Source organism: Puma concolor, chromosome A3, assembly GCF_028749965.1.
Source record: "Puma concolor isolate L17-30 chromosome A3, mPumCon1.1.hap2, whole genome shotgun sequence".
In the NCBI taxonomy this organism is placed as follows: domain Eukaryota; kingdom Metazoa; phylum Chordata; class Mammalia; order Carnivora; family Felidae; genus Puma; species Puma concolor.
This window is the reverse complement of record NC_141669.1, coordinates 114831211-114857162: the sequence shown is the minus strand read 5'-3', so window position 1 is coordinate 114857162 and position 25952 is coordinate 114831211. Positions and strand designations below refer to the sequence as shown.

General features: G+C 42.3%; 1 protein-coding gene across 4 annotated transcripts in view; it reads right to left on the bottom strand.

The window, feature by feature from the left end:
* Positions 1-25075, bottom strand: part of ASXL1 (ASXL transcriptional regulator 1) — a 77288-nt gene extending 52213 nt beyond the window's left edge. Inside the window, exons 1-4 of one of the 4 annotated variants that reach the window (XM_086701959.1) lie at positions 24522-25075; positions 18642-18723; positions 17578-17635; positions 15885-15993 (exon numbers count right to left, since the gene is read on the bottom strand). In XM_086701959.1, coding sequence (XP_086558085.1) covers positions 15885-15993; positions 17578-17635; positions 18642-18723; positions 24522-24578 — 306 coding nt within the window. In that variant the 5' untranslated portion in view covers positions 24579-25075. Of the gene's footprint in view, positions 1-15884; positions 15994-17577; positions 17636-18640; positions 18724-24108; positions 24224-24521 lie in introns of those variants that run through there. The other 3 variants (XM_086701955.1, XM_086701958.1, XM_086701956.1) reach the window with 3 other exon arrangements.
* Positions 25076-25952: the final 877 nt, after the last annotated feature.

The following is a 25952-nucleotide window of genomic DNA, read 5'->3' as shown; positions in this document are numbered from 1 at the left end:
CCACTGGGGCGTGTGGACTACTCTGAATTCAAGATACTCGAGAAACAGCTGGTACAAGGACACTCTGACCTCCTCTCCCCCTGAAAGCAGGAAACAAACTCCCCCTGTGAAGGGCACCCTTCTGGCACCTGGAGGGTAGAAGGCACCCTCAGTGCCAGAGATATGGAATTCAGGGCACAGAGGGTACATAAACTAACCATGGTACTCTACTTCATTAATTTGCTACCCCAAGCCCAAACTTTTGTCAATTCTTCACAAATGCATTGCTTCCGTATCTAAAAAGCATAAAAAGCTGCCACCCTTTGGTCACTTTCTTGGGTCTCATATCTGTGGGGGTCCTCATATGTATGAAATTAAATTTGTTTTTCTCCTGTTAATCTCTCTTTTACTACAGAGAACGTCTCAGCCAAGAACCTACAGGGTAAAGAGAAATTTATTTTTTCTCCTACAATGCCATTCTAAGAAAGGAGGAAGATATAACTACAGATATGTTATTTGTTTACCTTTCTAAAAAGGAAAGAAACTGAAAAAACAAAAAACAAATAAAACACTTAGCCACCCATAGGGGAAAGAAGGAACGTGTACAGGGGACAGGACAGGAGCTAGACTTCACTGAATAAACATCATGCAGTATATCTAAGCACACATATTTTATGTCAGTATAAAGCAAAATTAAAATTTATAAAAGCAATCCCTCCCACCTTGAACAAAAAACAAAACAAAACAAAAAAGACACATAAAAGTAATGAACCAAACTGCGTATCAAATTGATGTCATACCCACAAATTAATTATATCGAGTGATTTTAAACTGCAGCCTCAGGAGATATGCCCTAAGGCCAACAACAACAACAAAACCACTTTAGAGCAATCATATTGCTGGTGTTGGTGCTACTGGTATTGTTGTTCTGAAACTGCTGGAAGAAGCAACAAGGAATTCTGTGGTTTCACAGGAAACCATAATTTCCGCATGACAGAAAGGAGGTACACAGACAAGACTAAAAAAGTTCAAGTAAAAAACCTACAGTCTTGAATTTGAATTGGAATTATCAGTAAGAACTCATGAAATATTTTGTCTTTGAACACACCAAACTTCCAGTTACAAAATAAAAAAATCACTAGGATGAAATGTACAGCATAGGGAATACAGTTAATAATATTGTAACACCTTTGGTGACAGATGATAGATTTATCAGGGTGATCACTTTGTAATGTATAGAATTGTAGAATCACTAGATTTTACACCTGAAACTAATATAATACTGTATGTCAACTACACTTCAATAAAAAATATAAATAAAAATAAAACAATCTTTCATGCCTGAAAAAAAAATACACACACATACACACACGTACATGTGTAAGTAAGCAAGCAAACTTTTGCTCTAGGTCATAATAGACTAACAGTTGCCAAACTTTCCCTCTTGCTATAAAGACCTAAGAACTGAACAGAATACATGAAAAAACTGTTTTCAACATTAGAAAACAGGCACTCAAGACTTATCCCTAAGACAAGAAAAACAAATAAACTGATTACTACAACTGCCCTGGCTTTCTGCCTGTGGGTTCAATGCAGACAACAGAGAAGACCAGGGGATCCCACGCAGAGCAGAGTGGTTTTCCTGAGCTGAGACAGAGATCAAAGTTCTGGGAGGCTGAGGTGGCTGAAAGTTGCAAAGCAGAATCACAGACAGGAGGAAGCTATGCAGAAAAAGACCTCCAGAAATCTGCATGGGGTGTCTGCATATGTGCAGGTTCAAACTCCACAGGCAGGGCAATGAATGACGAATAATTCCCAGAGCAGAAAGCCTAGGGAGGGAGGGTTAAAAGCCAGCCAAAGAGGAGGGACATTGTTAAACATCTGAGGCATTTATAGTAGAGACCCCAGAAGAGAAATACCTTCTAATAGAGTTAAACTATCATTAAAGGCTAAACCTGCCCTGAGAAAGCTTAAAATCAAGCCTCCAAGAGAGTAACCTAACTACCTCCCAAAATAAAGCCCAACACTCTTGAAAGGAAGATAAATTGTAGTACCCAACAACGTAAATTTCACATTGTTCGGCATCCAAACAAAACTACTTAGATATGCCAGTAAGCAGGAAAATGTGACCAATAAGCAGAATAGTCCACCAAGAGCAACAGACCAAGATATGACAGACAAGATGGAATTAAGAGACAAAGACTTAAAACAGCTAGTCTAAACACACACAACATGACCAAGAATTAAAAACAACATGAGCGGGGTCCACACTGACACTGTGGAGTCTGCTTGGGATTCTCGCTCTCCCTCTCTCTCTCTCTCTGCCCCTCCCCTGCTCACTCTGTCTCTCAAAATAAATAAGCTTAAAAAAAAAAAACAAAAAAAAAACCCGGGGGTGCCTGGGTGGCTCAGTGGGTTAAGCGTCTGACTCTAGTTTTCAGCTCAGGTCACAATCTCACAGTTCGTGAGTTCAAACCCCACAACAGGCTCCACGCTGACAGCATGGAGCCTACTTGGGATTCTCTCTCTTCCTCTCTCTCTGCCCCTCCCTTGTTCGCTGTCTCTCTCTCAAAATAAACAAACTTAAAAAAAAAAAAAAATCTAAGCAGACAACATGAAAAGAAAATAGAAGATATTTTAAAAAGTGGAATTTCTAAAGATTAAAACAATTATCTCTAATAAAAATTTCACTGGATGAGATTAACAGCAAGTTAGATACTGCAGGAAAAAAAAGGCCAGTAGCAACAGAAAGTATCCAAAATGAAGCACAGAGGATAAAGATTGGAAAAATTTAAGATACAGATCCTCAGTGATCTGTAGGATGATACAGAGTGGTCAAACATACATATATCCCGGAAGAAACAGGACAACAGGGGAAAAATTAAGGAAATTATGGTTAAAAATATTTCAAATTTGACCCACAGATCTGAGTTCACCATGGTACATGACCATCAAGTTGTCAAAATCTAAGATACAGAGAAAATTTTTAAAGCCTTCAACAGAAAAGAGAAGAACAAACATAAGAGCTGCCACAAACATCAGAAACTATGCAAACCAGAAGACAAAGGATTGGTCTCTTTAAAATGCTGAAAGGGAGGGGCCCCTGGGTGGCTCAGTGAAGCGTCTGCCTTTGGCTCAGGCCATGCTCCCAGGGTTTGTCAGTTTGAGCCCCGCATAGGGCTCTCTGCTGTCAGCACAGAGCCCACTTGAGATCTTCTGACCCCCTCTCTCTCTCTGCCCTTGCCCCGCTCATGCTCTCTCACAAAAATAAAAATAAATTAAAAAAAAAAAACTTGAAATGCTGAAAGGGAGAAACAAAAACAACTTTAAGCCTAGAAATCAGTATCTAGCTAACATATTCTTTAAGGCAAAACAAAGACTGTCATACAAAGAAAAACTGAGAGAACCTGTCACAGCAGACCTGCAGGACAAGTGTGAATGGAGGTTCTTCTGGAGGAAGGAAAATGGTAGCAAATGGAAACTTAGAAAATGAAGGAATAAAGAACTCCAGAAATGGTAAACATGGGTAAAAATAACATTTCTCCCCACTTAAATTTTTTTAAAAAAGAACTGTTTAAAGCAAAGGTAATAATAATGTTTTGCAAAATGTAAGAAGTAAAATGTATAACAACAGCACAAAGGCTAGGAATGGGTGAGTGGAAGAACAGTATCATAAGAATCTTACATTTCACGTGAAATGCTATAATATTTTTTAAAGGTCATCTGTGGGGGCACCTGGATGGCTCAGTCAGTTGAGCATCTGACTTTGGCGGCTTAGGTTATCATCTCACGGTTTGTGAGTTCGAGCCCATCGGGCTCGCTGCCAGTCAGCATGGAACCCACTTAGGATCCTCTGTCCCCCTATCCCTCTGCCCGCCCCCCCCCCCCCCCGCACACTCTGTCTCAAAATAAATAAATAAGCTTAAAAAAAAAAAAGTAATCACAAGGAGGAAACAATACAAATGTCATCAACTGAGAAATGGATAAGCAAAATGTCGTAGATCCACACAATGGGACTTTATTCAGCAATAAAAAAGAAACAAACTGTTGATACGATACACATTACAAGATGGCAAAATCTCAAATACCTCATACAAAGTAAAGGAAGCTGACTCCAAGGGCTACATAACATATGATTCCATTTATACGACTACAAGGATAGAAAACAAATCAATGGCTGCCAAGGAGTTAGGGTGGAGAGACAAGCAGATCACAAAAGGGCACGGGGGAAGTTTCTGGAGTGATGGTACTGCTCTGTATCCTAATTATGATGGTAATTTTGTTTGTCAAACTCAAAGGATTATAACCTAAAAAAGGGTGAATTTTACTGTATACAAATGTAAAGCTGAATTTTTAGGGGATGGAGAAGCACATTAGCATTAACAGTTACTGGAGCAACTGCGTTAAAGCCACTACAGCATTTCTTTAAATAACCCAATAAAATGTCAAAATGAATGTGAACTAAAAAAAAAAATCAAATGAACTTTTAAAAAACTTCACAGAATTGCACATTACTACATCAAAATGGGTTAATTCTACTGTATGAAAATTATGCCATAATTTAAAAACAGGAAGAAAAGCACAAAATACTGTTTTACATCCACAATACTCAGGCTGTCAGGCAACAGGAATTCATATTCACTCCGAAAAGCAGCTGTACTTCCTAGTAATGCCCATCAGGTGCAAGGCCTACTGGTCAGTCCCATTCCCAGCAACACACACACTCTAGGGAAAGCTCCTCCACATGCACACCGGGAGACGCGTACAGAAGTACTCAGTGCAGCACTGTGTGTTACAAACCCAAAAACATACCAAGAAGAAAATGGACACATAAATCATGGTATATTCACACTATAAGACAGCACACAGCAGAAAATATGTGTGTCAATTAAACGCATCCGCACATTTCAAGCTCAGAAATGATAAAAAGCAACAACTCAGAGGAAAACACATGATTCTATTCACATGAAGATTATTTTTAGGGGCACCTAGGTGGCTCAGTTGGTTAAGCATCCAACTTCAGTTCAGGTCATGATCTCATGGTTCATGGGTTCGAGGCCCCCATCGGGCTCTGTGCTGGCCGCTCAGAGTCTGGAGCCTGTTTTAGATTCTGTGTCTCCCTCTCTCTCTGCCCCTCCCCAACTCGTGCTGTGTCTGTGTCTCTCAAAATAAACATTCAAAAAATTGTTTTAAAAATTATGCATTTCACAAGAAAAGAGTAAAGATAATATATTCGCAAAATAAAATACATCATGCCCAGTAGGTTTTATACACGTTCTACTAATAGAACAAATCTGTCTTAGACTACTATAGGGAATCAAGAGAGGGAAAACAGCATGGCTTGTTTTCACACCAAAACAGAATAAAGTTTGAAATCAAAATATCACAGATATATCACTTATGAATACAGATGTAAAAATCCTAAATAAATGATTCATACTAAACGCAGCAATGTATGTTTAAAAAGACTAGGAATACAAGGACGTTTGAGCACTGGAAAAAAGTATCTGTTAACAGGATTTACTATATTATCAAATTAAAAGAAATAAACTATGATACATTTACACAAATATTTATTGAGAGACAACAGTAACTAAAATTAAAAACCCGTCCTCTAGCAAAGTTTGCTCTACTCAAAGGAGACAAACGATAGCAAAACACAAAATACACACCTAATATCAGACCAAGTAGATATAAATATCAAGTAGAAAAACAAAAGGCAGGGAACAGGGAAGTATTAAGGGGTGGAGAGGGATTAGGGTACAATCTGAGCAAGACTTGAAGGGGCTGTGGAAGCAAGGCATGCACATACATGGGGGGAAAGCATGGCAGACAGCTGAAACAGTAAGGACAAAAGCCCTGAGAGAACAGTGGCAACACGTTCAAGGACCACCAGGGAGGCCACTGTGTCTACCCAGCAGAGAGACCCAGGGGCAGAGTAAGAAGAAAGGGGATGAGAGTGAGGGTGCAGGCCAATCTTGTAAGAGCACTGCAAATGACTCCAAAGATTTTGGCCTTGACCCGAAGTGAACGCGAGGGAGGGTAAACCCTGGAGAGTTCTGAGCAGAGGAATGACATGATCTAACATAAAAAATAAAAATGAAAATGAAAATCTTCCTGGCTCCAGTGCTGAGGAGAGTGGCAAGAATGGAAGCAAGGAGACAACCAGGAGGTTATAATAATAATCTAGGGGAAAGACGATGGTTTAAAGCAGGGTGTGGGTGAGGGATAGAGGTAAAATGGGATATATTCTGAAAGTTAAGCAAACAGGATTTATTGATGATTACATGTGCCATGATAAGAAAGGAGTCAAGACAACTCCAAGGTTTCTAACCTAAGCCACGTAAAAGATGGAATTCCCCTTAACCGATTTAGGCAAAAAAAAAAGGGTGCAACAGGTTTCAGGTGGGAAAATCCGGAGATTGGTTTTATACATGTTAATTGTGAGATGCCATTAGTATCCAAATAGAGACACTGAATAAGCAATTTAATAGATACAAATTTGATGTTCAGGGGGAAATACCCAGGGTGGAGATATAATCTGGAAGTTGTCGGTGAGAAAAAAACAGAGAAGCAAAGGAAACAAGTCAGCAAAACAAAGAAAGATGAAATCTAAGTGTTACAGAGGGAGGTACTGAAAAGAACCAAGTAGACTCATCCTCTAAATTCCAGAGTGCTCAGATTTTAAACCAGGTACTACGGCAGACAAGGATGAGGAATTGTTAAAAGTCTGCATTAGGAGGAGACAGACGCCCTTAATCTAGTACCATGCATTTAAGCAACAACTGCTCCCACTGCTGCAGGAGACGAGTGAAGCCACAAAACCACCACACTGAACTCCCCACTAGCCTGGCTCTTAAATAAAGAATAAGCCCTCAACCCATGTCATCAGACATTTGAGTAAGCCACATGGGGTGAAAAATGACACACACTAAAGTATATACCCATGGAAAAGAGCCTAAAAGCTTCCAGAGACAGGCAGTAGAACAAGGGCGGCAGGAGGAGGCACATACAGATGATCAGGAATAAATATGGCACTAATTTTCAAAAGCAACGCTGGGCCTACTGGGGCACCTGGGTGGCTCAGTCGGGTAAGTGTCCGACTTCGGCTCAGGTGATGATCTCATAGTTCGTGAGTTCGAGCCCCACAGCAGGCTCTGTGCTGACCGCTTGCTCAGAGCCTGGAGCCTGCTTTGGATTCTATGTCTCCTTCTCTCTCTGCCCCTCCCCCACTCATGCTCAGTCTCGCTCTCTCAAAAACAAATAGATGTAATAAAATAAATTTTTTTTAAATAAATAAATTTTTTAAAAAGCAACTGCGCCTTTTTTTTTGAGAAAAGAAAGCTTACATTTCACAGATTTTCAAATCCTTCATTCCATGGAAAAGAGATCCTGATAAACATTCCATACTATATATTTCAATTTTGATACTAAAACTTACTACCCTAAACCAATTTGACTGTTTGGCATAGAGAACTATTACCAGTCAAGTAGTAATGACCTCCTTCTATGTGTTTTTCCACTACATTTATCCAACAAACATTTACTGAGCACCTCCTATGATAGATGGTGAAGATATTTGAGGCCAAGAACAAAATAATACAGATTCTCTACCCCCAACACCTAGTCAGGAGACACTCTGTAAACAATCACCTAAATAATTATAGAATCATAGATGTGTAAGCGTTAAGTAAAATACGGGGCCCAAGAGGAAAATCCAATTTAGAGATACAGGTCCTGAGGAACGAACATTTAAGATCTACAACCAGGGAAAAGCAGAAAAGAGTTCCAAATGGGAGACCCTAAAACTGGAAAGAACTTAAGAAGTTCAAAGAACAGAAAGAAGGGGAGTGTGGCTGAGCAAGGTTTGGATTTTTTTGGTAAATGCCATGGGAAACCACTGACAGGCACGAAAAAGACATGTGTCGTGGTCAAATTATGTTTTTTAAAAAGTCTCTCTGGGGCGCCTGGGTGGCTCAGTCGGTTAAGCGTCCAACTTCGGCTCAGGTCATGATCTCACAGTTCGTGAGTTTGAGCCCCGCGTCGGGCTCTGTGCTGACAGCTCAGAGCCTGCAGCCTGCTTCACATTCTGTGTCTCCCTCTCTCTCTGCCCCTTCCCTGCTCATGCTGTCTCTCTTTCTGTCTCAAAAATAAACATTAAAAAAAAAAAATTAAAAAAAATAAATAAATAAGACAAAATAAAATAAAAAGTCTCTCCAGCTACTGTGTGGATTATCAAGGAGCAAAGTGGACGCTCAGGGGACAACAGTGAAAGCAAGGGGCCCAGGCAAGAGCGATTTCAGTATCCGGCATATGAGGATAGGTTAAATTCAGGTGATGGGCAATGGGGATGGACACCAAAAAAAGTACAAGAGGTTAGAAGTAGAAGGAGAATTGTCCCGAGTTAATTTACCCAAGAAAAACTGGCACACAGAGTCAAAGACTAAAACAGAAGGGATTCGCGGACGCATAAAGGCACACATGTGAAAGCACATCTAGTCAAACTGAATCAAAAAAGCATCTTCCAGAACAGAAACACAGACCTTTTTTGCTCCCCATTCTTTTCCCGCCTCGTGATGCACAAAGAATTTAAAGATTCTCCCCATTTGAGAACCAACTCATCTAGTCAAAACTTCAAACCTCTTAAGCCTGTCCCCCACGTGTTGATACAAATCTCTCAAATAACCACAAAGGTGACTTGGTTCCATTTACTTAAACTCTCTCGGACTGCTTCCCCATTAGTACAGGAATACAAGTATTTACGTTTCAATGCAAGAGGCCAATGCAAGAAGTATGATGCCTGTCTGCAATACAATTAGCACTCAAATGTCAGTTCCCAGCTTTTCTTCCAGACTTCACTAAACTAGAAGCAGCTACTTTGTCAGCCTGAACAAGCTCCTCAAAGAACTCTCCCAAAAAGTCTGATCTGAACGACTGAGAGAAGAGATCATACTCCCAGTTTTCATCCTGGCCGACCCAAAGAAAAGTGTGTATTTGCAAACACAGTCCCACGGAAGTCTGGAGCATGCACAATTTCCTCATGTTCCTAGAACCCCAGTGCTTTACAGTCACACTTTAGAAGTATAATTCTTTTGTTTCAAAAATACACATCACTTTAGCAACCCTGAAATTATCATCCTGCCCACCCGCTGAGCGACCACAAAACCGTTCCGGTGGCAGTGCTTTCGAAACCTGTGGTAGCTGACCTTTACCACACTTTATTATTACAGGGCTTTGAACTTCAGGAAGTAGAAGGACAAAAGGTAGTTCATCTCTTAGACATAAAACCAGAGTGTGACCAGGGCTCCAAAAACAATCAAGTTCTCTCTTCTCTCTGAGCTGGCTTGGAATCCTAACAACAGAATACCCCCTGTTCCACAGGCAGATCCAGACATCCCTTGAGAATTACTCAAACAAATAAGGAACCTCTTACCAACTCAGGGGTCAAAGCCTCCATCGAAACTAAACTGCTGCTACTATCAACCAGAGCAAATGGCACTGCTCTACCAACTGGGCCTTCTGTGCAGACCTCCTACAGTTCAGAGTGGAACAAGGCTCGCAATAAAACGGTCTGCCTCCAGTAAATACCAAATGCATCACAAAGGAACAAGAAAAAAAATTATTCCATGGCGACTTACTTTTCACACAAAATAGTCTAGATGCTAGAATGTGAGCACAGGAAGGATCTTGACAGATTTTTTACTCTAGGAAGTTTTCAACAGAGTTCCAGGGTCTGGGAAAGATCCTTAAGTGCCTGGGGCATAGGTGGGGACACTACAACCCACAAGAGAGGAGAAGATGGGCCCTCATGCTTGTTTCAACCAGAGCAGTTTCACAGCCACCTATTTGTATTTTGCAGCTCCATTTCACAACATAAAAGGGTTTTACACCTTAAGTATTTAAATGACCAATCCATTTCAACTCCTGAGCATTAGAGACAAAGAAGGATAAATGGACATGTTCAGTAAGACCTGAGATGCTTTATAATAGAACCTAGACCTTGACTCCTAGTCTGGTGCTCTTACTGTCACCATGTATCACTTATCCTAGCATAGACAAGAACACCTATGATCAGAAACGCCAATGTAATTAATGCAGAGTGCAGAAATTCAACCAGCCATAACTAAAAATTCACATTCCAAACATGAAAAGCTACTTTAGTAAGCAAACAATTATAAGGATTTTCACTAAAGACACTAAAACTGACACTTCGAGAAGCATCAAGGAACTCACAAACTGCTCCAAAAAGATGAAATGACCAAAGGTCAAAAAACCTGTAGAAAAATTCTTTATTCTAAATTGGCATAATGAAAAGAACTTAAACTCAAAAGGTGGGACCCTGGGTTCTACTCCCAACTTGGCCACAAGCATTTGTCACACAGATGTATAATCACGGATAAATTATTTAATTTGTTAGATGCTGTTTGTTTTCTATCTGCAAAATGAAAATGAACTGGATGATTTGACAGTCTTTTCTACACTAAAATTCTAAGATTCTAAGCATTTAAAAGATCATAGATTTGATAAGACTAACACAGACTATCAAAGACATTGTCTTAAAATGTCACTACCATTTTAAATGAAAATAGAAATTCTTTTTTGTAACAAGCCAAGACGATCAAAGTTCAAAACTCTAAAAGGAATAATAACATCGTATCTAAAACATACCTAAAACGTTTAAACTGTTTCTAATGGCTCAGTTTCTGCCTTCCGCAATTAAGAGGAACCAGATTATGGCCATTGTCTGGGACAGATTTATTTCTAGTGTCAGCAGATTCCTTCACAGATTTATGTAGAACTGCTCTAAAGAGGGCAAGGGGGAAAAAAAGGTTCTTAGAAGTCGACTTGTTGAGCAAAAGAAAATATAACCCAAAACATGCATATTCTATTATAAAACTGATATAAAAGAAAGGTGAATTACAGGGAGAACTAGATAGCTAAGGTTTTGATGATACCATAATCTACTTTTCATCTAGCCAATGCTTACTAAGTACCTATTATGTGCCAGAGACAGGAGATACCGTGAAAACAAAGTCCCTGCACTTATACACTAGTACGGAGAGACTAACAATAACCAAGTAACCAAACCAACAAGGTAATTTCTGAAACTGATAGGGCTATGAAACAAACAAAAACCCTCCTAATGTTGTAGCGTTAGATGGGTAGAGATAACTTCACTGAACAGATACTTCTGGATTAAGAACCAAAGGACAAAGGGGTGCCTGGGTAGCTCAGTCAGTTATGTGTCCAACTTCAGCTCAGGTCATGATCTCACAGCTTGTGGGTTTGAGCCCCGCATCGGGCTCTGTGCTGACAGCTCAGAGCCTGGAGCCTGCTTCAGATTCCGTCTCCATCTCTCTCTCTCTGCCCCTCCCATGCTCTCACACTGTCTCTCTCTTTCTCTCTCAAATATAAATAAACAGTAAAAAAACAAACAAAGGACAAGAAGTCACCATAGAGCTTTATAGTAGAAGGGCTAGCAAGTGCAGGGCCCTATGGTGGACACAAGTCTGAGGGGTTGAGAAACAAAGTAAAGACCAGGACGGCTTTAGTGACGACCAAGGGAAAAGTACCAGGACAACACATCACAGAGTAGGCAAGGGCCAGACACAATAGTGACATGATGTAATCTGCTTTATATATACTTATTATTTTGAAAGAGAGCACATAAGCATGCATGTGCAAGGGGGCGGGGGACAGAGGGAAAGAGAATCTTAAGCAGGCTCCACACTCAGCACAGAAGCTGACAAGGGACTCGATCCCACAACCCTGGGTTCACGACTTCATCAGAAATCAAGAGTCTGACGCTTAACCAAATGAGCCACCCAGATGCCCTGTGATTTGCATTTTTAAAAGACCACTCTGCTTGCTGTGCATGTATCAAAAGTCAAATCAAAATGTTCTCTGATACTGCCTTTCAAATGACAGTCTCCATGATTTCACCGTATCTAAGTCTAGGCTTACTTCATTTGTTCTTTCGGTATTTAACAGTAACATAAATAGCTTTGAAACTGCTGTAAGTGTGGAGTTGTACCTGAATATTTTAATTGTAGTTATATAAATAACATTGTGAGGCTGCAATAATCATTGCTCTCCCTTCCTCCATTTGCTTTTTCCTTTCTTTTATTTGCAAACTGTGGATTTTAATGGATGGATACTTCAAGTACGGTCACCTATTTCCTAAAGATGTTTTTTATACTTAAAAAAAAAATGCTCTACATATTATAAAGATCCAACTGGGCTTGTTAATTGGGTTAAAAGACCCTGAAGGGTAAGCCCTATATCTTACACAAGGTATAATAAAGTGCGAATAGCCCTAAGTAACAAAAGTGATGTATCGATGTGAGAATCATTCCACAAAAAAAAAAAAAAAAAAAAAAAAAAAAAAAAAAAAAACAAACTGAACGATGTTCACGTGACTGCAGTTATGCCGACAGTAAGTGCTGTAAAGTCCAATACAGGCAACACTCATCAGTGACACAACCACCAAGTCACAAAATCATAGTAGTAGTTCAGCATCAAAGTCCAAAAATGTAGAATACTACAAAGAAGCTCAGAGTGGCTTTATAAGAACAGGGAATCCCAAGTGTAAACAACAGTATGAATCCTACCTCTAACCAATAATGGACACTGACAGCTGACTTGAGGAAAGGCTTAAGGAAAGCAATTCAAATCAAGAATTCAAAACATGGGGCACCTGGGTGGCTCAGTCAGTTGAGCATCCGACTTGGGCTCAGGTCATGATCTCATGGTTTGTGGGTTCGAGCCCCGTGTCAAGCTCTGTGCTGACAGCTCGGAGCCTAGAGTCTGCTTCGGATTCTGGGTCTCCCTCTCTCTGCCCCTCCCCCACTCGCACTGTGTGTGTGTGTGTGTGTGTGTGTGTGTGTGTGTGTGTGTGTGTGTGTCTAAAAAATAAATGAGCATTAAAAAAAAAAAGAATTAAAAGCCTGGATAGATTTCATCTATCCCATCCATCCTTGAGGACTAGCTCTGGGGACTGATGTAAACATCTATATATAAAGTGTCAAATGTACCATCACATGACACAAAACTAACTTTTATCAGACAAGAAACCCTGTGGCATACCCAAAAGGACTCCAGCTTATCAGTAAACCTTTGGTAATCATAGATACAGCCACACAAATGTATCCAGAACTGAAAAAAATTCCTGTTTTCCACGAAGTAGCAAAATCACATGGATGGATAGAATTCTGACCTTGACGGCCCCACTAGAAGATATTTCCAAGCAGAGGGCAGAAACTCTAGAAGCCATTCTGCACATGCTTTTTCTTGACACATAAAACTTAGGCAAAGTAAATGGCACAGGATTTCAGAGGTATCACTAGAAATCTTCCAAAGAAAAAATGGGAAACGTAATTAAATAAGTTGTGCCTTCCTGTCCCTTATTACAGGCAAGACCCAGACCCATCACTACTATACCACACATCCCATCACTTCCACCCTCCATTGCTGAGTGGCTCTGTACCACAACCTGGAACAGTGGACATGATCCGACAGTGCAAACAAAAAGCTCTGGAAATAACCAAGATTTCTACACTTTTATTAGTCCTTCAAAAATGTATTTAATTCCACAAGACAAATGACCTGAACTGCTCAAAAATATCAATGCCATAAAGGACAAAACAAGGCAAGGGAACTGTTCTACATTAATAAAGATTAAAGAGACATGTCAACCAACTGAAATGCATGATTCTTGACTGGATACTGGACTGAAAATATAAGCTATAAAGAATATTTGGAGGGGCGCCTGGGTGGCTCAGTCGGTTAAGCATCTGACTTCGGCTCAGGTCATGATCTCACTACTCGTGGGTTCGAGCCCCACATCAGGCTCTGCGCTGATAGCTCTGGAGCCTGCTCTGGATTCTGTGTCTCCCTCTCTCTCTGCCCCTCCCCTGCTCCTGCTGTCTCCGTCTCTCAAAAATAAATAAAATGTTGAAAAAAAATTTTTAAAGTAAAAAAAATAAAAAGAATATTTGGGGAAGTAGGAACAATTTGAATATGGATTACATATTAAATACTACTGTATCAATGTTAGTTTTCTTGAATGTGATAATAAAATTATGGTTATGTAGAATAATGAAGTACCAGTTCTGGCTAATACTTGCAAATAGTTTGGGGGCGGGGGGGGGGGAGAGGGGAAGGCATGCATATGTAGAGAGGGATAAAGCAAATGTGGTCAAGTTATAAAGACAAAACTCAGTTCTTACCCTCAAGGTGTTCATAGAAAAAGGTATTTCTCCTCCCAATATAGAAATATGCCATCAACATGCATATTTGTTATATATGCAATACAATCATAATTATACATACCTATGTACCATTATGTTATATACAACAATATATAATAGAAAAATGCCATTAACGAGCAATTGAAGATAACCTAAAGAAACACCAAAAAAGCTAGCATTTATTAAGGACTGGTTCTGTAGCAGGGATGCAGACACTACCATAAAGAAGAGTTAAATCTGTCCCAGGTTATAAACCTAGGTTTTGAACTCAGGGCTCTGTCTCTACCAAGGCTCGGTTCCTGACCCTACATTACGTTGCCTCTTAACAAAAAAAAAAAAAAAAAAAAAAAAAAAAGCCAAAATATTATAAATAATATAGAAAACAGCACAGACATCCGAATATAAGATACATCTGAAATATACATAAAGTATACATAAAGATCAAATTTTATGATAGCAGGTGATGTAACTGGTATTTGCTCAAGTGTTTAATTTGAATTAAAGAAAGTCAGTCCATCAAGAAAATAAAACAAGGGGCGCCTGGGTGGCTCAGTCGATTGAGCGTCTGACTTCAGCTCAGGTCACAATCTCACAGCCCGTGAGTTCGAGCCCCACATCTGGCTCATTGCTGTCAGCGCAGAGCCCACTTCTGTCCTCTGTCCCCCTCTCTCTGCCCCTCCCCTGTTCACACTCTCTCAAAAATGAATAAACATTTAAAAAGGAAAGAAAAGGAAACTAAAAGGGAAAAGTCTGTATATAGACTACTGCAATTTATAACCACATTATGGACGCAGTAAAAGGGTCAGCATCAAATTTTCAGCTTCCTCAACAGGTCATCTTATGACTAAATCAGGTCAGCAAACTACAGCCCCAAGCCAAATCTGGCCCTCTCACAGTCTTTGAAAATAAAGCTTTATTGGAACACAACCTGTCCATCCCTTTATGAATGGTCTATGGCTGCTCTATTGCTACAATGGCAGAGGTGAAGAACTACGATAGAGACAGTATGATCCCCAAAACCTGAAAGATTTATTATCTGGCGCTTTACAGAAAGTAGGTCAACCCCTGGTTTAAATGATAGCCACATAAGCTAGCCTCCTTAGCGCAGCAGGCAGCATGTCAGTCTCCTAAATGACAGCCATGTATATCACAAGTAATAGAAAAATAATTAGCCTGTTCATTTCAGCTCTATTTAAGCTTTATTATGAACTCTACCTGACTTAACTTCTCTTCCTTTGTAATTAGCGTCACTTAGAAAACACTAATGAGTTTTTGAATTTCCACAAGTATGTTCACACGTCAGTTATTTTCCATAGAGTAGGTCTTATTTTAGCTGCCCGGTAATTTATCTTTCACAATACTATTACAAACAAAACCCTAATTAAAGCACATTTGCAGTTATCCCCACACATACTTATCCCTCCATTGCACACAATCTGCAAAGACATAGACAAAGAAAAGATGAATACAGACAAAATAGCTGATAGGACTAAATAATTCCTAAAACCCTGTTCGCCCTAGAACATCTCAAGGTGCCATTTAGCACCAACAGAATCAGAATCACCTGCCTATTAGAAATGTAAATTGATGGGCCTCATCTCAGACCTACCAGGTGACTTACACTAAAAGTTTAAGAACAGAGTTGCTATTACTTACCTTGAGTGTGAAAAGGCTGATTCGGCCGGGCAGTTTATAAAATAGCCCCTCTCCTCCTCTTGAATTGGAATGTAGCATGGCATTGAGACATGCAAGAGGGGATGTCCCACTGTGAAAACATACAAGGATGGATGAGGGCTATATAAATCTATATGCCTACTTACTCAAAGATCTAATACCCTCTAACTCGTTCTTAAATCAAGAAGAAAAGAGCAAGAAATATAGCAGAAAAGGGCCCATAACAATTCCACTTTGAAAGTAGTAAAACAGCAACGAATGAAGTTCCCATCAATCACACCCGGATAAGACATGTCATGTGATTCCCTTGTTCCACACCTGACACTTCCTTAGTGCCTTTTGACAATACCAACCAAGTTCTCAAGAGACTTAGAAAAAGCACACAATGACTGTTGAAGTTCAACGAGTCTTTTTAAAAAACACATTACCCAGTATTTTTATTAAAGTTTAATATTAATTAAAAAGAAATCTGGGGGCGCCTGGGTGGCGCAGTCGGTTGAGCGTCCGACTTCAGCCAGGTCACGATCTCGCGGTCCGGGAGTTCGAGCCCCGCATCAGGCTCTGGGCTGATGGCTCAGAGCCTGGAGCCTGTTTCCGATTCTGTGTCTCCCTCTCTCTCTGCCCCTCCCCCGTTCATGCTCTGTCTCTCTCTGTCGCAAAAATAAATAAATGTTGAAAAAAAAAAAAAATTTAAAAAAAAGAAATCTGTGTTTCCTTGCCTCTGTATTCCAACCTGTATGTATCATACTCAGAAGCTGCCACATATTATCAACACAAAGACCACAGAATCAATGCCAGCGTCCAAGAAAATAAGCATACCTTTTCATCCCCAGTTAAATATTTTCTAATAAGCACACAAAAGAAGAATATTTCATTTGCTTTTCCTCTATTCTCAAGGGGAAAGGATGGGTTTTATTCTACATCTACCCAGGAGCAATCACTTAAGTTGGAACATAAAAAGAAAAGTAAGTCAAACGGACTTGGTACCCAACAATGTTCAAACATTAAACCAAGAAAGATAAAAAGGGAAAAAGAATTATTAAGCTATTTCACAGTCCCTGCTACAACAGTTGCTTCCAAAACAATGATAACTGAGTTGGAGGCTACTTACTGAATCTTAAAATAGAACAGCTGTCAAAACACAGACAAACGTCCATTATTAATACTAACGGAGTGTGGCACCTGCACGTCAGTGCTAGGGTTCACCTGAGCACCTTCTCTTCCCTCTCCCCAGTATGCAGAAAATATATAAAGATCTTAAGTAAAGCCTCTTAAGATTTTTCGGAACCAGAGGCCTTAATTTATGCAGTGTTAAAAATAAATTCTGAGTCTAAAAAAGCCATTAAAAAAAAAAAACCTATTACTTATTCTGCTTTGGAACACACTGGATGCTAAAAAAAAAAAAATTCACCAAGAACCAATCTCTAAAAGGAACCTTGTGCAGAATCTGGAGTATCCGGTGGGTGTGCTAGCATCTCTGCTACGAGGGGGCGTGGCATGCCGGCAGAGTCCTTCAGCAGAACAGTGACTCCCACACACTAGACCTCTGTCTACAAATTACAGAGCTGCTCACTCATCACGAGCTACCATGACTGCTTCCCTAATTCCTATAAGAGCAAGGAGCAGAAACAATTTAAGGTTCTCAGTTCCATCTGTCCCAAAGGGACTAATTTACCTTCTACAGGTATAGTGGTCCAACAGCAGTGCAGACGGCAGCATGATGGGAAATAGCCCGTAAAAACAAAAATAAAGCACAATTATAACACTACACAGTGCACAGGTACTATTTAAATGAATGTGATCTAGGTAATCCTGGTCTTCCCTCCCCACAAACTGTCAACTCGAGAAGATTTGAATTGATGACTGGAAAGTGAGCATCTTTTGACCCTAAAAGGTCAATTTCAAGCAGATAAAGCTGAACCAGCAAAAACATACATTGTTTGTTCTGAGTCCCAAGAAGGGACACTGTGTTGTGCTCTCCTCTTTCATTTAAATTAAAAACAAAACAAACAAACAAACAGGTTGGGGTGAGAGTGAAGAGAGAAAAGGATTAAAGACAGCTGCTGATTTGCATGCCTGCGACTCCTCTGGTTTCTAACTTGTTGCTGCTTTAGGAAAACTACATCACAGGAGACTAAAATCAAGGTCACTCTAAAATTTAGTATATTCCCTACGATAAATGGCTAGAATCAATAGGGAGGAAAAAAAGGTCAGTGGCTGTTATAGTGATGAGACCACCCTTCTTTGATCCTAAAATAAAGGACTTCAGAGATATAGAAAGAAGGGCAGAAAAATACAGAAGGGAAAAAAAGAAGGAAGTTTTAAACAAGACAGAGCCTATCAGGGTCTGCCCCTTCTCTATTACTAAAATGCGCAATAGAGAATACAAAAGAAAATGTGCAGACTCCTTACACAAAGAACACATTCCGTGTCAAGATTTAAAGAAGAACAAGAAGAATAGGGAAACTGCTGCATCTCTAATGAAAACAAATGGATGTTCACCCACTCTCACCCTCCACTCAGAGGAGACACAGCCTGGGAGATAGTTCCATACCACGCCAGGCGTGGGGCAGGAGGGGGGGAGGAGGCATATGTGCACTTACTCATGTCCCTATGTATCTACAGAAAGACACAAGCCCTATGAAATCCTCATGCTGAGCAGCAAGAACAATACATTATTTAAGAAATGTTGGCTGCTATTGTTAAAAAAAAAAAAAAAGAAGAAGAACAATACAAACCTCATTTCCTTTAGTCCTTCTGCTTCTATGACCTGCAGAATCTGTTTTGGTGTCATTGGAGCATCTGAGTAGTTTTCTAGTACCTGAAGAAGAAATACAAATGTTCTGATTTCACTGTGTAATTTCCATTTATATCCATCAGTCTGTATCACTAGCTACAGTTCTGCTGTGAGATACCACTGCTGACAATTTGGTCCCTCCATAGTTAAAACTGCTTCAGGAACCAAATTACGTATATATCTATCTAGTTGCTAAAAGTCACTGAAATTAGCATAAACAGTCTAATTCTTAATTCTAAAAACACACATCTTAGCATACATGCTCTGGTACGTGGGTGGGGCCTCAGCAACCCTGGTTACCGCCTAACCTCACGTTGTTCACATGACTAAACCACAGAATACGTAGGGCTATACAATAAATGACAAGACAGAAATGCATTCAGATTTTCTTTCCCAAGGAAGTCTGTTTAGTAGCCGTATTTTTTATTTAAAAAAAATTTTTTTAATGTTTATTTATTTTTGAGACAGAGAGAGACAGAGCATGAGCAGGGGAGGGGCAGAGAGAGAGAGGGAGACACAGAACGTGAAGCAGGCTCCAGGCTCTGAGCTGTCAGCACAGAGCCCGACGCGGGGCTCGAACTCACGGAGTGTGAGATCATGACCTGAGCCGAAGTCGGCCGCTTAACCGACTGAGCCACCCAGGCGCCCCTGGCAGCCGTATTTTTAAGTGATGGTTTCTGCCACTGTGTTGTGAAATCCTGGTGTTAACTGCCACGGTACATTTTGCCATTTGGCAACATGATGCTCTGATTCTGCACGATGGGGGCAGGCAAAGCAATGGGAAACAGAGCATCCCATTTACGTTGGCATCATCTGCAACAGGGTCGTGGCAGCAGTTTCTTAGTGAGCAACCGCATCTCTCTCACATGAAGGTGCAGGGAAGTTCTGGAAATGCTGTCCTTCTCTGGGAGAAAAAAGATTCTGGAAATGCTGTCCTTCTCGGGGAGAAAAAAGAAGCGGCCAGTAGCTTTGTACTGTCTCTACCAGTAGCTGCTGAGGTAACTCCAAACCACACCAATATCTTGCAGTCACTGTAACAACTGTAACAACTAAGTACTACTTTGTCTCAAATAAAATGTAAAGCAAGCAGTCTGACAGGACTGTTGCTAAAGGCTCTCCCTATGGAAGAACATGAGCCCCTAGCACTAATGGAAGTAAGTCATGCTTTGGAGAAGCAGGTGCTGAAATAAAGCCCCTATTTACCATGGTCCCATTGTTGACCTCTCTTTTCAATTTTTACATTCTCTTCGGGTAGCATTAGCACCTCTCGTAGCTTCAACTACTACCTATATTCTGCTAACTCCCAAATATTTACCTCTGGCCTGGGTTTCTCCCCCAGCTTCTGACTCAAACATTCAGGTCTGTACTGACATTCCCCCCTTGATCATCTGTTCTAATCTAACTGGCAACTCCAATTAATCGTGCCTCTTCCTCCATATCTCTGCCCTTGATTGACAACCTGTCTATTCACCTAATGCAGAAACCTAGGCAGCACTCCTACTCTCGCCTGTCCCCCAGTTCCTTCCCTGACCCGATATACAGGCCCTTCACTAATACTTCCATAACCAGCCCCACTTTCCTCAAATGCATTCTTCCTTCTCTGCCATCCTTCACTTAACAAATACACGAAATATTTACTTGTGCCAGGGACAATTCTAGGAATTCAACATAAACAAGACCAAATCCCAGCTACCTGCTATAGTCTGAGGTCAACCCTACAAAACAAACCTGCCCTCATCACTTTCCCACCTTAAACTCCTTCAAAAGCAACCTAATCATATACAGGAAAAGCTGAAGCTTCTGAAGAGTTCACCACCTCACTGGAAAAGCACAGGCTATATAGAACCAGACGGACCTGGATTCAAATTCTTGCCTGCTAAACTTGGGCACCTTATCTACCCAACTTGAGCCTAAATTCCCTCACTTATGATGGAAGGATACTGATGTCTTCCCGTAAGAGTTGTTAAACAGATTAGAGATAATGGAAGTAAGTGCCTATGGTGCCTGGCACACGAGGTCCTCAGAATCCGGTGCCTGCCTGTCTCTCTACCTCACTGCCAAACTGATAATCCACAAGCTTCACGTTCCAACAACTGTGTGTAGTTCTACCCAATTCCCACACTCTCCACCCTGTGCACAAGCACATGTGCGAGCACACACACACGACTGCTATTTCTTGTCACTAGCTCCTGCTAACATCATCTGTGATGGCCCTAACTTCCGCTCACCCTTCAAGATTCAGTTTGGAAAGCACCTTCCTCCAGGAAGCCTTCTCTGATCCCTGCCAAGCAGAGTTAAATGTCTGCTTTCAGTGTCCTCCTAGTCCACAACACATAATTTACCTTCCAAAGTAGGGCACTTGTGAGTGAAAGAGAGAAAGTAGTCATAATTATGCCTGGACAATAAGCATGAACCAGGATGTCTGTTTATCATTTGTACATCTACAATGGCACTTAGCAAGTAGTAAAATGCTACTCATGGGTCTAGACCTTCTCCACTCCCAGAAGACCATAAGCTCCTCAAGGGCAAACCTTATTCACCTCTGTATTCTAAGAACCTGACTAAGAGCCAAGTTAAGCAGTGCTGACTTGAACAAATCCACAACAAACCCTGGTTACAAGCTACTAATGCTCACTGCCACAGGTATCACTTCTTTGATACTAAATGTGAGTTGAGCTAGTCAATTTCTGTACCATAATTTTTTTTAAAAAGAAGCATGACTCTGAAAAATCAGTTACCAATTATTTAAGCAACAGTCAGGATGAGCCTGAGAATCTGAGAGAAAACAAAATCTCTAAAAGGAAGTTACATCAAAAGATACAAAGTATTCACTTTTATTATAATTGTATATGCCTCCAGCTTTTAGTACAAGAACAATTCAGCAGTGTTCTATTCCTAGTCTCTTTCTAGCACACTTTAAAAAAAAAAGTATCTCTTCTCCTACTTCAAAGAGAAAAAAAAAATGTTTGATGTAAGAATGGTCAGTCATGAATCAAAGTGAAAGATAAAGCGTACAATGAAGAGTGTCTCAAAGCCAGGGAGAATCCATTTAAGGACATTCAATTTAAAGGGAAATCCCCTTGGCTATTTCTCCCAAACAAATTGTTCCTAACAAGCAAGAGGATTTACACTATCCAACCCTCTAAAGTCTACCTCTTATATCTAGAAAAGACAATACTACAGAATGTTTCAAAGAGGAGTATCTACTTCTCAACAACATAACTAACATCTACAAAAATCAATCTCTTGAGGTATACTACCCTACTGAACTTCTCCAGGAGTCTCTTCTTTCCTACCCAAATAGTTTTTAAAAGACTTCCCAGTATCACTCTAGCCATGAATCTAATCAAGGTCAGGAGCAATATGAAACCGCCCCAAAGCAAGTGCCTCTGATTGCCATGGCAAGCAGTCCAAATTCACCTGTCCAAAGAGTAGATTTAATCAACCTCCCTACCCTTACAGCTTTCTCTAGTCAAGATGCTCTATGTCCAGCATAAGCTCTCACAAACTCTCTAGCACTCCAGGTTGCAAAAATTTTCTTTACATGGGGAGAGAACGCTAAAAAGTTACTCCTCACCCACCAAGTGGTCCCATCCAAAGGGATAGAAAATTCTAACAGAAAAACAATACAGATATGCACAATTATGCACCATGTTTCCAAAAGTCCTCTTTCACATGTTCAAGGGCACTACAAAGTAATTCCCACTCATATTATTCTTTAACGAAGAGCCATAAAACAAAAAGAGAACAAAAAGAGAAAGAACTTGGATAATCTGGCATGCGGTTGAGCCAATGGTAAAACAGAAGCAGCAATCTGGATACTGGAGTTCAGATCACATCACAGTTAAGTTCAAGAACCTAAAGAGGCTTAACAGAATAGTGGACCCCAAGTTCCTGAAGTCTTTCATCTAGTAAGAGCCAACAGAGCTTTGAGACAAACTTTAAAATTCCATCAGAACATAAATAACACAGGATTTAAAGGTACTTTCACCTACCTCTAACAAGTAACTCTGGCAAGCAAATTTCCTCTTGGTGCCCAGAGTCATAAACACCTACATAACAGGGACTCGGAGGAGAATTCCAACGAACACCCAAGAGTCAACCTCGAGGAGAAAGAGAGCAAGCACATCCTTTGGCTCTCCCCGACTCTCCTTCAGGCCTAAATTTGTTTCCAAGTGAAGCAACACTGGAGAAATCCTAAAATTTCCAAGAGATCTCAAAGCCAGCCACAGCTTTCAATTTTGACCGAATCAAAAAAATATTTAGGAACTTCAAAATCTCCAATTTTCACATGCCAAACCAAAACAAATTAACTGAAGCATGAAACTTGAGCACACAAACAACTGCTATTTCTGTTCACTGGGCAACAAGTGCCTGGGGAAGACAATCAGGAACACCAGTGAAAATTCTCTTATAAACCCAACAGCTTTAGTTCTTGTAAGTCAGTAACTGAGTTTCATACACCCCAGGTAAGAAAAAGGCGTACCTACCACAGACCTGTAACAATACTCAACACACAGCCATCTCTGTCTGCACAACACCTTTGAGGCAGGAACCTCACTTCCCAAAATAAAGCAAAAGACTACAAGATGAAGCTTCATTCACCATTAAAAAGTCGATTATAGTAATTACGTATCAACTACACGGTGCCAAGAGGAATGTATGCTATCCACACTATAACCCTGCTATGTGACACTTGAGGAAGTGACATCTCTGGGAGAAGTATGAACTATTACTATTGTCATCTGAAAGATTTTATGAGAACACGTCTCACAGTATCTCAGCTTTGTGGGTGCAAATCCAAAAGGAAGGTATTTCACTTACAAGTCCTCTGACGCTGTGAAAAAACTCACAACCCTCCTCACCAGGCAGCTTCCAACACTCAAATTACTCTCTCCTTTGCTAAGTTCTCAGCGAGCAGTATCTTCAAACAGAGGTACTTGGTCTTTGTCCAACACTTCACGTCTACATGCACCAGTACGCTAAGGAGTGGACTCACACATACGTTCTTTGCAAAGTAGAGGCACTCTGTGCACAGTGCCTATCTAGCTCCAGTCTGGCTTAGGAAGTAAAACACTCTAGTCAGCGTTTCTCCAAGTGTGGTCCGGGGCCACCTGCATTACAGGCAACACAGGAACCTGGTTAAAATGAAGACACTCAGACTCTACTCCGGAACCTCGGACTCAGAGGATCTTAAGTAGGGCCCTAGGACGAGCATTCCTAAAAACCTCCCAGATGTCCAAGACGCTAAAGTTTGAGAACCACTACTCAAGGTTCCCGCAGGGAGTAAGCACTTGCTTCCCTCCACACACCTGGTTTAGATTGGGAAGGCTCAAAATGCCACTCGCGTCCTCAAAACTGGGGGTGTTTTCCCACCCCTGGAGTCAAACGCACCACCCCATTGCCCACCAGGAAGCGAGGGAGGAGCTTCCGACCCTTCCCGGAAACCTAACTCCCCCGAGTGCGTAAACGAAGCTTCCCCAGACCCCCAGACGCTGCCAAATAGTGGGGGAGGGGAGGAAGGGGAGGCTGGGGCCCCGCCGCCCAGAGGGGGAGGAGTCGGCCTGCCAGCTCGCCCCTCCGCAGGAATTTAAGGGGTGGGGGGAGCCGCAGAAAAAGGCGCCACATCCAACCGGCGGGGGACCTCTCCCCACCCAACGCCGGGCGGTGGGAGGGGGGGAGGGGGTCCCGTTCCTAGAGAATTGGTGGCCCCGCCCCCTCCTGCAGTGGGCAGGGCTTCGCCCCTCCCCCTCCCGGTGGAGGGGGCTCGGCGAGCCCACCCCCCGCGTCCCCCACTGAACCCCCTCGGCGACCCGCCTCACCAGGCGCGCGGCCTCGGCCCACGTGCGCTCCTTCTTCCTCTTCTGTTTGTCCTTCATCCTCCTCCTCCCCGGCGGCGGCGGCGGCGGCTCCACGCGGGACCTCCGGGCGGGGCGGGTGGCGGCGGCGCGGGGCTGGGGCACCGACGGCGGCGGGGGGCGCGTGGCGGCGGCGGCGCGCGAGGACTCGGGTGCGGCCGGGCAGAGGGGGCGGGCGTGCGGGGACCGGCTGGCGCGAGACCCGGCGCGAGGGCGGCGATGGGGGAGGGGTGGCAGCGGCTCCACGCGCCCGCGCTGCGTCAGTCGCCCACGGCGGTGGCGGCGGCGGCGGCAGCAGCGGCGGCGGCGGCAGCCCCGCGATCGCTAAGGAATGCGGCGGCTCCGCATAACCACGGGGTCAGAGGTCACGGCTCCAGCCTCCGCTTTCCCGCTCTGCTGAGGGGCCGAGACAGGACTGCCGGCGGGGCGGGAAACCGAGACGCGGCTTTCCCTTCGGCGCCCGGGTGTGTGCGTGTCTGCCGTGGGTGTGTGTGTGTGTGAGTGTGTGTGAAGAGTGAGGAGGGGGAGTGTGGGTTTTTTTTTTTTTTTTTGAACAAAAACAAACCGAAAAGGCGGCTGGGAATTGTAGTCCCGACTGCCTCTCTGGCCTCCCCGGCTCCGGAAGAATATGGCTGCATGAAGCGCTTGGACCACACTTCCCGGCGTACCTCTCGCGGCCCGTCTTTTCCGCCCTCCCCTCCCTTCCTCCGCCTCGCGCAAACCTCGGTAAAGAAGGGGGACGGGCAGTCGTTCGGGGAAGAGACTGGGCGGAGTCTCGCGAGGTGCGGGAACTGGATGCGAGCCTGAGGCATTCTGGGAGGCAATGCTGGGAAGGGGCGGTGGCTGGGCTCCCCTGCCACACTTAACCCCTTCGGCGCTTCTCGCCTCCGGGCCCCCGGGCGGTTAAGGGTGAGGATGGAGAACTGGTAGCTCGACTCCCAGGGCCCACTTTATGCCTCTCCCCGCCTAAACGGTTCTCACTGACACTTCAAAAAGATGACAAGGGGCAGGACTTTCCCTTTTGGTCCTTCCCTGAATGACTCACTGCCGCATAATAATGAGACAATGAGACACTCATACCAGTAAAACGGTTATTCCACGCTTGATGGACCTAAACAGTTCCCCATTTCCTCCTCTGCTCTCATGCCCCTAATGCCGCTATGTGTTTGCAGAAGCTATATTTGCAGAAGCTGCACCCGCAGCCTAGAATGTTACCACTTGGTGAACTTCGTGATAATGAGGTGTAAAGAACTTGGACTTTGGGGCCATACTGACCGCAATGCACTTGAGGCCTTCTTAGAGGCAGTACCCTGGAGAGAACACAGGCCCTGGAGTCAAAAGTAGACACTCCTACGCTGGAATTCTGGTTAGGTCACTCCCTGGGTATCGACCTAA